Source organism: Corvus brachyrhynchos, unplaced genomic scaffold (assembly GCF_000691975.1).
Source record: "Corvus brachyrhynchos isolate BGI_N302 unplaced genomic scaffold, ASM69197v1 scaffold66, whole genome shotgun sequence".
Classification (NCBI taxonomy): domain Eukaryota; kingdom Metazoa; phylum Chordata; class Aves; order Passeriformes; family Corvidae; genus Corvus; species Corvus brachyrhynchos.
The window spans coordinates 436,691-448,232 of NW_008238440.1; the positions used below are offsets into that span (position 1 = coordinate 436,691).

The window sequence follows — 11,542 nt, forward strand, 5'->3', positions numbered from 1 at the left end:
TAAAACAAAACAAACATCCTCCCGAGGTATTTTGAGCGCCCCCAGCCTCCCGTGGCTGCGGGGCATCGTGGTGCTCTCTCCACAGGGAAGCTCTCTGGCATCACTGCCAGTGCTGATGCTGGTGACCACGGCACGACCAAAGGGCAGCGGGTGCCCCAGGATGGAGCCAAAAACCCCGTGAGCAAGATCTCCTCCAGTAAGTGTCCGTGCTTGTGTAAGGGCGGCGCTTCCCAGGATAACCCTCCCGAGGACTTCTGCACCTCCCTGTGGGAAGCGCAGAGGTGGGAGCACATCCAGCAGTGCTCCTGGGGAGTTTTACCCTCCGCTGCTGCGTCCCTGATGCCTCTGCTCCAAAGCCCGTTGCTCCATTGCCATCTTGTGGTGTATGAGGTCCTGCAGTTTCCGTGTTGCACTCCTTTTGCCTCCCGGCTTTTATGCCCTTTCTTTTTTACCTTGGAATTTTTTTAAGCAGGGAGATGGCTCCTGGCTTTTCCCCCTTGGAGTCCTTCATAGCTGGGGCAAGGTGCATCCTGGTTTGGAGCATCCCTTGCTCTCTGGTTTTTCTCCAGGCATAGAATCCTTCAGTACTTTGACTTCATTTTCCAGGTCCCTCTTGCCCGCTTCCTATGTGGGTAGGCAGCACCCTGAAAGGGTATCTTGTTCCCTTCAGGAATCCCACTGAAGTGGTGCAGGGCTGAGAGCCTAATGCCACCTCATTTTGTGCTGCTCCGTCCCTCTCCAGGGGAGCCTTGCCTCGGGGACAAATCCATCTTCTGCCAGATGGAGGTCCTGGCTCGCTACTGCTCCATCCCTGGATACAACAAGCTCTGCTGCGAATCCTGTGGGAAGAAAGCCTCCTCCACCACTGGCTCACCCCCTGTCACCGGCATTCCCCCGGGAACCACCACACCCAGCCCTGCTCCGGCGCTCTCCCCCTACCCCACCACCCCGGCTCGGGGGGAGCCTGGTGGGGACCCCACTCTGGCACCTGGGATATCCAGCAGTGGTGCTTTGCCAGGGGAGCTGCCAGCCCCGAGAGAGCTGGGAAGGGGCCAGGAGGCCAGGTAACCTGCTCGGGACCACCTCCCTGTGGGGCAGGGAAAGCCTTTCTCCCTCTTCCCTCCCTTTCTCCCTGTCTTTTTCCTCTTTCCCCAACCTCCAGCAATGGTTTTCATGGGTGGCACTGCCAGGTTTGGAAACGACCCGGCTCCACACCCAGAAATTCTTGGGAAAACCACTCATTTCTCATGATCCCCCCTGCCCTCCCAGCCGTGCCATGGTGCTTTTTAACAGCGCCATGGAAAAAAAGGTGGAAAGGAGCAAAAACAGCTGCGGGTAGACAGGCTGCTTCCTCCCAAGGTGCTAAAAAGATGTGGGAGGGGGATGGCTTTAATGTTGCTTTTTCCTTCCCCCTGCTCCAAGCAGCAACACAGGATGTGCTGGAGAGGAGGGTCCTGGCTTGGTGGTTCAGCCCTGAAACTTGGGGATAGCAGTGGGAGGATACTGAGAATCTGGGGGGGCAGGGAAACTGGAGGGAGGTGGTGAGGGGAGGAGAGGGGAAATGTGGGGAAATCCCAAACTGCTGCCCCGGGCTGTCCCTGTTGGAGTAGAGAGTTTGGGAAACATGTCTGGGGGAAGGTGGAACATGACAAGCATAGAGCAGCTCCTGTCCTGGAGGTGGGAGATGGTCCAGGAAATTCCAAAGTGAGCAATAAGAACCACAGGTCAAAGACCAAAAATTGATGTCAAAAATGCCTGTCACCTGGGGGTGACTTTTATTTTAGCCAATACTGCCCTTGGCCAGCCTTGAGCTGATACCAATGCCCAGCCTTCCCAGGATCACCAGCCTCATCCCTGCACCCTTGGACCCAGTGCCTGTGGGGCAGCAACAGCTTCCAGGGGGAAATGGGAGTGACTGGGATGTCAGGAGTGAATTTCAGGGGCAGTTGCAAGGAGGGGAGAGAGATGAAGATTGATCCTCATCTCTCATTGCTTGGGAAGGGGAGAAAAGGGGGTGATTAATGCCGTTACAAATTATTGTGCCAAGTACTAAACGTTTGCACAGCACTTTAGGAGCCTTGGGCTGCCCTCCCTTGCTGGGTGTTGGGCCAGCTCCAGGCACAGGGTTTGCCTTGACAAGTTTCAGTCCTCAAAACCTCCCCAGAATGATGTCCCTGAGGGGGCTGTCATGGTTTTGGTACTTAGGGCACCTCTGGGTGCAGCGGCAGGGGAAGGTGGGCATCTGTGGGGGAGGAGGTTTTAAGAACGGGAAGGTGGAGTCCGAGGAAGGCAAGGCTTGGCAGATAGAGCAGTCTGGCATTGCAAAGTGGGATGTCCTTGGGAGCACATGCATGGTGTGGGTGCATCTGCTGGCCCTGATAGTCCTGCTTCCCCAGTACCCAAGGAGCAGATGTGGTGTCCCTCGGAACAGGGTTTGTAAGCTCTGCAGGAATCCAGGGCTTGCTGGTGAGGTGGCTTGGGGTGATTTTCCCAGTCTGGAATGGATTGTGACAGGGTTGAGGTACTTGCTGTGACTGAAACGGATGCCAATCCCTCTGCATTCCTGATGTTTTAAGCATTGGACTCTGCAGTGCTCCCCCGGAGGTTCCCAACACCCTCCTGCTGCCAGGTCATGGCTGGATGAGCATTTTTTCAACTCCTCTTAAAGCACCTGAGGCTGGAGGTCCTCGGCCTCCTGGGTGCTGCCCTTTGGCATTAGGTGGGCATCCCAAAACATGGAACAAAGTCCCCCATCTGTCTGAGCCACACAGCTGGCACACCTCGTGGGAGTGGGCACATGGAGGGTGCCTGTGGAGTGCCCAGATCCAGGACATGCAGGTATTGGTACCCACAGGGGATCCTGTGGGGATACCAGGGTGGGATTCTTCCCTTGGAATGCCGCCACCACCACCATGCCCCTTGCCAGCCCCTCCATGGGAGTGCCAGCATTTATTTATTGTGCCAAAGATAACGCTTTGTTTGCTCTTCAAGGATCATAAGAAAAAGACCTTCTTCCCCCTCAAAAACGGGCTGGGATGTCCTTCCTCCCAAATTCCCAGCTGTGCCCCTCCCTTCCACGCTGGCCTGGGCATCGGTGCTTTATTGCTTAAGGAATATTTGCAGTGGTTCCCTGCTATGCCGCGGGGGAGAGCTGTGGCTAGGGACTGACCCAGCTCCTTGCACCCATAGCTGGGGTCCCTGGGGGGTGTTTGGGCAGGGGGGCTGCACTGCAGGTCCTGATCCCAACCTTGAGCTGAGAGGTGGGGGAGATCTAAAGCAGGGTGTGATAACCTCCCCCCGACCAGCTGTGGTGCTCTGGGGTGGTGATGGTGCAGGGCTAGCACCCAGCACTGCCTGTTTCATGGAATCCTGGCATGGTCTGGGTTGGAAGATAACTGTAAAGCTCCTCTTGTTCCAGCCCTCCTGCCATGGGCAGGGACACCTTCCACTAGACCAGGTTGCTCCAAGCCCCATCCTGGCCTTGAACGTTTCCAGGGATGGGGAATTTATTCCAGCTGAAGGCAGGCTGAGGTTAGGTCGCTTTGTCCTGTCTCTGGTCCTGTCTCCAGGAGGAGAGGATGACTCTGGTGCCCTGCACCCTCCTAAGCCAGGTGGATGCATGGAGTCTTTCCTGTGCTGTAACCTTGTCCAGTGTTACCATGATGTATAAAGTTTTGTACATACAAGATTCAGAGCTTTTTAACTTTTAATATTTATTAATTTTGTTGGGTTCTGTTTTGTTGGGGTTCTTTTTTGGTTTTTTTGGGTTTTTTTTGGAACTCTAACATAATGTAAAAAAAAAAAAAAAAATAAATCCACATAAAAATCTCTTGCTGTTGATCTATTTTGGGGATGGGTGTGTGGAGGGGGAAACGTGAGCGTGACCTGTGTGTGGTTGTTGAAATGGATTTACTTTGTGTTATTTCAACCCAGTCCCTCCTCTTTACCAGCCAGAATTTTACATTGCTGTTTTGAGGAGGAAGAAAACCTCTAGGTATATACATAAATATATACACAAACATAAATAGTTTAGCCAGTGCAAAAATAAATACTGATGTGTTACTGGTTCAGGTCAAAAAGAGCTCCTGATGCCATGGCCAGATAAAAAATGTAAAGTGGTGAAACCAGGGTAGGCATGAGGCCAGAGAAGAAATGTCAGGCTGTGTTTTGGCAGCCCCTCCTTTTCCTGTTTGATGCCAAAAACCAGCTTCTGCTGCTGGGTTTTTTAGACCCTCATACAAGGTTCAGTGTTGCCTCGGTTGTCCCAGCTTATGGATGCTCCACTCCGTCCTTGAAGCAGAAGCCCGGCGCTGGGAGAAGGGAATGTGTTCTCTGTGCTTGGTGGGCACGCGACTGCTGGTGGCCACGGTGGCAATGAGCAGAGAATCACGGAATCCAGAGAATCACAGAATCCTGGAATGCTTTGGGTTGGGAGGGATCTTCAAGCTCCTCTCATTCCAATCCCCCTGCTGCGGGCAGGGACACCCTCCACTAGACCGGGTTGCTCCAAGCCTGAAGGACCTGATGGTAGGACCACACTGGCAGACAGCACTGGGAATAGGGAGTGCTCAAGGCCAAGGCAAGCGAGGGGAGGGGCTGGAGGGAAGGGCCGGTCTTCCCTCTCGAGGTGCGCTCCCTGCCTTGCTTCCTGCGCTTTGCAGGCAGCTGGGAGTGAACCCCAGGGCGCGGCTGGCAGGGGACGCTTGAGTGGTCCCCAGCGCCACTTTATCAAGGATCGTGGGGGCAATGGCAAGCTGGTGGCGCTTGTATGGGAGGGCGATGAAGACAGCGTAGCTTTGCCCCCAGGGTGTGTGGGAGCCGCTTTAAAGCCACGCTCGCACAAAATGGTGCTTCCTGTGGAAACTTCGTAGGTGTTGTGGTGGTGAGTGATGCTGCTGTAATCCCTCAAAAAGTGCTTTATTTTCCTCTTTCCTGCTTTACATCCTTTTAAATGTCTCCCGCAGACCTCTAGTGCTCACAGTGATGGTGGAACCACTACATCTTTTGGCATGAAGTCACTCAGTTCTTCCCCTTGTGTTTGTAATGGCCCCTCTTAAGAGGTTAAACCAAAACCCTACCAGGGCGTTCCTTAAAATCCAGCCAGACTGGATTCCTCTGGATCTTTGCAGTGCCTGCTTTTTCAAGTGCTTTGAAAACCCTGCTTAGATTTTACCATGGAAAAAGCTCTTCCACCTGTATGTTGGATGCTTCCCTTTCACACGACACCACTGCAGCTCATCACACCTTCAGGTTTTTAGGCTGCAGCAGCCAAAATATTTGGCTGAGGAGGGATTTTTGGATTTATAAGGGATAGGAGAGACTTCAAGGCTTGCAACTGCTGTGGTTGTGGCTTTTCTTGCTGGGACGGCAGGTTGCATGGGGCTTGGAGCAACTTGGTGGAGGATGCCCTGCCTATGGCAGGGGCTGGAATGAGATGAGCTTTAAAGTCCCTTCCAACTCAAACCAGTCAGGGATTCTACAGTTCTGTGAGATGGGGCAGAGTAGGTGCTTGTTCCCATGGGAACTGAGATTACGGCAGTGTCTCTAAACACCTTCTTCACTGCTAATTTTCCTACAGCAAGTATTGCATCCCTTCAGTACTCACACTCTTGGCCAGGATGGAGTGGGTGGAACAGTTTTCTGGGAAAACTTCAGCTTTCTTTCCCATGGGTTTCTTTCCCAAAGGGTTTTATCCCAGCCCTGGAGCCTTGTTGGCTTGGCTCAGCCATTTCCCAGGTTCCCCCACCTGACTCACCAGCCCTGACCCTGAGCTTTTCCCCCCAGCTTTTCCTGCAGGGATCATCTCATGGCACAGCTGCCGTGGTTTTGCCCAGCTGTGTCCCATTGCAGCTTCCCAGCTTTCCCCCTGCATTCCTGATTGCTGGGCAGGTTATAACAGCAACCCTGCCAGCTGCTGCTCCTTGGATGCTCCAGACTGATTCCAGGGCACTCTGGCTCTCAGATAAGCATGTGGATGTCCCAGGAAAGCCTTGCAGTGATCCTGGTGTGATGTGTGTGTCCCAAGGCAGCTGCCAGCTCTGCAGTGGAGGTTTGGGATGTGCAGCTGCAGCTTTATGTGAGGTTTGCTGTTACCACAGATCAGTGCTGGGATTTTCACTGCTGCTTTGGTGAGTTATAAACTGGTTTATTATTATTATTATTATTATTATTTTGTGGAGTCTGGGGGGTCTCTGGGGCCCAGCAGTCAGGAAATACAATTCTTTGTATTGCAGGCTGCCTAGGAAGGAGAGAGCAGAGGCTGATGAGAGCTCTGTCCCAGCACTTTAGAGCTGCCTCTCCACTAAATTCCCGAGGAGAGCTGATCCTCGCCATTCCCTTGCTTTCGTGCACTCTTTCTCATGGTAGTTTTGTCTCTGCAGCCAGCTGGAATGGACAGGCAGATAATGTTTTATTTGGTGAGTGGTGTCCATGTGCTCTCCTGAGGGCTGTATGGGATATCCTGGTAACAGGGTGACTTGCCGGGAGAAGGAAAACGTGGGAAACTGCTTGTGCTGGCAAGCCTGGAGGCCAGGAGGGGAAGGCACTGCCACCCAAAGCCCAGGTCAGAAGGGTGAGGGGCTGCCAAGGGTCACCCTGGTCCATCGCAGAGGTCCCTCGACCTCGTGTGCCGCTTGAGGGACATCCCTGGGGGCCGGAGCGGAGGGGTTTGATCCCGACATCTCCATCAGCTCTGCCTGCAGCCGCTGGAGGTCACTGCTGATCTGCAGCTCCACACGGAGAGGCGGCAGGAGCCCTGCTCCACTTGCAAAATTCCTGGGAGATGGAGAGTGGCTGTCCTGGCGGATCTTCACCAGGAGGCACAGCTGGCACGCCAACCCTGCCTGATGGTCCCCTTCCCTTGTTCCTGGATGGAATGACTCTTTGGGAGGATGAGGGAGCTGGGAAAGGGGCTCATCCTGGAGAAGGAGGCTCAGGGGGAACCTTCTGGTTCACCACAACTCCCTGACAGGAGGGGTCAGGCCCTGCTCCCAGGGGACTAGGGACAGGATGAGAGGAAAGGGCTGCAAGCTGTGTGGAGGTTGGAAATAAGGACAAATTTATTCACGAAGAGGGCTGTCAAGTACTGGAACAGGCTGCTCAGGGCAGTGGTGGAATCACCATCCCTGCAAGGATAAAATGCATCCAGGTCCAGGTCCCTTTCTGCCCACTTAAAACTGAGGTGACTCCATTCCAGCTCCGTGGGCACAATGCCACCTCTACTGGGGATCTGGGGCTGAAAGGTCCCTTCTAGGAGGGTTTGGAGCTATTGCGAAGGAAATGGGTGACTTTACCAAAAGGCCCATGTCCCTTCATTGCCTTTGTTGCTGGAGCATCTAACCAGGACTGGGGAAAAAATCATTGGGAAGGGCTTGGGAAACTTCAGGATTCAGTGGCTCAGCAGGACAGCAAATCTTCCAGCAGCAAAGCAAACTGGTAAAATCCCTATTCAAATGTCCTCACCACTTCCAAGCGGTCTGGAAACACATTCCCAACTCCAATTCCAGCTACAGGACCTGGTCCCTCTGGCAGGACAAGCATCCTTTGGGACTAGAAGTTCAGCTGATTTGGGGTAAATCTCATCTGATTGACAAATCTGCCTTTGTTGATCTGTAGAGGAGGAGAAAGAGGAAAGGGAGCGATGGAAAAAGTCCCAAATGGCAGGTGGATCCCTCTTGGCTTTGTCTGAGGAGCAGACACTGAGACTGAGAGGTTTCAGGTCAAAATATTCCCTCACAAACCCCTGTCAGAACAGTGGCAGGATTGGGATTAAGGCTTGTGCAGATGTGTAGGGGAGATTATAGCAACTCATCAGGGTGTAAAACACAGCTGAAATCAGCCCAAATCCTGATTCTGAGACTGGGGGAATGGGGAATTACAGGATGCTCCTTTGAGATGGTGAAGCTGGGGAGCAAGTGGGAGCTGCTCTCCGCTCTGCAGAAAGTGATACAGGCTCCCTCCAGCCAGGGTCATGCTGGGATCCTCCTGTTCAGACCCTGCTCAGTCCCGAGGGCTATTACTGTCTGTATCCTTGAGGCCAGCTCCGAGCGACGCTGCCCTGGGATCAGCAGAGCCCTGGCGCAGGGGAAGCCCTGATTTTAAGCAGAGTCTTGGATGGCCTCAAATACATTTGCAGGAGTTGGCAGGAGAGGATAAGGCGGCCCCATGGGAGCCCTCTGGCAGGGCTGCTGTCAACCCTCGGGGTGCTCCGGGGGGTTTTAGGAGCAGAAGTAGCCCTCGCATTCCTGTTTTGCAGGGTATTTAGGGCACCCTAAATACAGACCTAGAGAGCAGGTTCTTGCTGAAAGTGCCTCTCCCTTCTTCCCATCCATGTGTCCAGAAAAGTTAAGAGTCAAACAGAGACAATATAAAAATACTTGGCATTTATTTCTGTACATAACCAAAGCGCTTGTAATTGGTGTCTCCAGATGGAAAACCAGACCATTTTTGTCCGCTGAAGCAGGAGACTCAGTGCTAACATTTCAGGCTCATAATTTTAAAAAATGTACTCCATGTCCCTCTTTTCTTTTCTAAAAAGCTTGTTTTATAACACACACAAAATAAGGGCTAAAAATACTTTCCAAGGCACATCATTATCAGGAAAGAATGGAGAAATGCTGCTTTTTCCTCGCGAGCCTCCCTCCAGTGCTGGAGGTGTTGGGTGGTGGGGGATGATAACAATTCAGCTCAGGAGCAGAATGCAAAGCAGGAGCACAATATTTACCCAAAGCTAATTGTAATTCTCATAAATGGTCACCAAAAGAGCCCAAATATCAGCAGGAGAGGGAAGCTGCTGGATCCCTCTGTTGCTGGAATGCTGCCTTCCCACACGTAGGGTGGGGGCAAATCTTATCTCCAGTAAAAGAGCAGGGGAGCTGCTGCCCGGGAGATGAGAGGCCAGAGGCTTCTCCATTAATACATAAACTTTGGATCAACAGTTAAGACATGAGGCTGCAGGCAGAAGTCACCTCTGCTCATGCCCTTGTGGATTTTAATTACAAGGTGTTTTTAATGACATCAGATGATCCTTGCAGCCCTGCCTGTCCTGTAGACACTGGGGTGGGAAGGCACTGGCCACATCCCTGGCAGAAGAGTGTAAATTCCCCCAGGAATATGAGGCTGGCACCAAGCTGAGAGGGAGCTGAGTTGCCTTCGTGTGCAAAAGAATGTGAACACCTTCAATTAAGCCAGAAAGAACATGGAATAATTGGCATTTTGTTCTTGCTTCTCTGTTTTTCTCCCTGAGGATTATTCTGGAGTTGCATTAAAAAAATATTAAAAACCATCGCACCTCCTCCAGAAATCAGTTTTTTCCATATTCTTGGAAAATTTGGCAGCCAAAAAAGCTGTGCATTAAAAGAAGGTCATTTATTCCCTCCAGTGGGGACTTCCAGCTAGCTGCAAATGTATTCCCTCCTGACAGTTTTGATAAATGGGGAGAAAACATGGCATTTTGGGGTGCAGGCTTGCAGGAGGGTTTCTTGGGCTCTGAGAAACTCACTCACTTGCAAAATAAGGCAGTTTTTCACGAGGACATGCTTGGCTTCCAGCAAGGCCCTTCCCCATGAAAGGGAGGAGTCCAGGAGGGGGAAATCTCAGCCTTTTGGGGTGTGAGGGCAGATTTGGAGGCAAGGGGTGTGTCTGTCCTTCAGCAGTTCCTCCTGTGGTCCCTTCTGATGTCCTTATTGCAGCATTTTTCTAGTTGAAAGGTGGTTGTGGAGGAGAGTCCCTAAGTGCTCTGACTCCTTATTCTTTTTCTGCTGTCAGCAGGAGGTTGCAGACCTTGGAATTGGTTTGGTGCAAGGCAAATTCCCTCCCAGGCACGGTGCCATGCCGGCCTTTCCGAGAGGTGCTGCTCTGGCTCCCAGCAGACTGGGAAACTGTGAAGATTTCTCTGTGGGACAAGGTGACAGCAGGATGGTCAGAAGGCTGTGGTGGTGGTGGATCTCATCCTTCTCCTCCCAGACCAGCCCAGTCACCATCTCCTGATGGTCTATGGATGGTGCTCCCACCCGTGTCAGGAACTTGAGGTGCCCTTCTCTCATCCCTACCAATTCTGAGCCAGTAAGTGCAACCATTAATTCTCTCCTCTTCCCAAGGAACCCTCCTTTATCTCAAGCCCATAATGATGTTTCTGCAGGATCTGGTTGTACCCAGAGACTACCTGTATGGGACCTGTTCCTCTCTCAGCTGCAGGCACATGAGCACGGGGCTGCTGGAAAACCTCAGCATGGTGTTGAAGTGGATAGAGGTCTCCACCTCTGTCTGGCTCCTCAGGGTGGCTTGGAGGAAAGGGGAATCTAGTTCTGCCTGGAAATCCATAGTGAGGCTTCCCCTGGAAGAGAGAAGCACATGGGGTCTGGTCACCGAGCATTGGCCTGCGCTGGGCACCAAAAAACTCCAGAAACGCCTTGATTGGAGATCTGGCCATGGAAAATGGGTGTTCCTAAGCACCAGGAAAGGCTGGACCCATCAGAAGAAGAGCAGGGGGCTGTGGAAATCCACCCTCATCCCCCGGGTATTCCCTTTCCCAGCAGCTTCCCACCCACTGACCTCGCATTGACGCTGGTTTTCAGTTCCTGCTCCCAAATGCTCACATCCATGTCAGCTGAAATATCCAGCCCCAGGCTGCCCTGGAGTTTGACAGTCACTTGGAGGCCAGACTGCAGAGGAATGACCTGGAAGATGGAAAAGGCAGAGCTTCCTGTGACCAGGCACTGCTCTTGGATGAGTGGCTGACACCAGCAGTGACTTGTGGCTGCTGGGAATGTCTGTCCCAACCCTGCAGCTGGGCCTGCATGGGAGCAACTGCAGCCACGGGTCTCCCATGGCAGAACAAGCCATCCCACTGCTTTACCAACCCCAAGACACATCTGGCAGTGCCACCTCGCTCTCAGATCTGTACCTGTGGTGCGTAACATTCACAGGCTCATTTTACTGGATTCACTGAGATGTGGCATGGAGACAGGTCACTGCTTCCTCCCCATCCAGTACCTGGTGATGGTCCATCAGCAGGAGGTTCCCTTTGACCACACTGGTGGGCTCTCCGCTGCTCAGCAGCACCTTGGCCATTAGATCTGTGTAGCCCTGGAAGAAGATGATTGGCCGCAACTGGACATCAAAGAAGGTGGCCGACATCCCAGCCATGAGCTCTGGCTCCTCTTCCCCTTCCGAGAGGTTTTCTCCCATCATTGACTCCATCCCTTGTGCTTCAAAGGTGACCTGGAAGACAGAAGTGGAGGCACTCTTTGGAGCAGGACATCAGCGATGGAGTGACTTGGATGAGGCATCCAAATCGTCTCTGAGCACCCCGAGGTATCAGTGTTGCATCCTCTGCTTTTTGGGGGAGCAGGGGACTCCCTTCTCCACAGGAGGAGTGTCTGGTTCCATACTGGTGATTTGGGAATTTGCCTGTTTCTGATACAGGACATGCTGAATGTGGAGGTGAAGCACCACAAGGGGGTTAATGTGGAGGTGAAGCACCACAAGGGGGTTAAGAGGGGACACAGGGACAGCAGTGGCACCACTGGGTCGGTGTTGTCAC

The 11,542-nt window shown here is 52.8% G+C and overlaps 2 protein-coding genes across 2 annotated transcripts in view; one reads left to right on the forward strand and one right to left on the reverse strand.

Annotated features, from left to right (window-relative positions):
• The window catches only part of ADAMTS14 (ADAM metallopeptidase with thrombospondin type 1 motif 14), a 29,423-nt gene extending 25,654 nt beyond the window's left edge, over window positions 1–3,769 (forward strand). Inside the window, exons 20-21 of the mRNA XM_017736596.1 lie at window positions 86–196; window positions 743–3,769. Coding sequence (XP_017592085.1) covers window positions 86–196; window positions 743–1,068 — 437 coding nt within the window. The 3' untranslated portion in view covers window positions 1,069–3,769. The remainder of the gene's footprint in view (window positions 1–85; window positions 197–742) is intronic.
• A 4,597-nt stretch (window positions 3,770–8,366) lies between these two features.
• LOC103617245 (microsomal triglyceride transfer protein large subunit) overlaps window positions 8,367–11,542 on the reverse strand; it is an 11,338-nt gene continuing 8,162 nt past the window's right edge. Inside the window, exons 15-18 of the mRNA XM_008635520.2 lie at window positions 10,993–11,220; window positions 10,552–10,676; window positions 10,163–10,333; window positions 8,367–9,892 (exon numbers count right to left, since the gene is read on the reverse strand). Of these exons, the coding sequence (XP_008633742.1) occupies window positions 9,745–9,892; window positions 10,163–10,333; window positions 10,552–10,676; window positions 10,993–11,220 (672 nt within the window). The 3' untranslated portion in view covers window positions 8,367–9,744. The remainder of the gene's footprint in view (window positions 9,893–10,162; window positions 10,334–10,551; window positions 10,677–10,992; window positions 11,221–11,542) is intronic.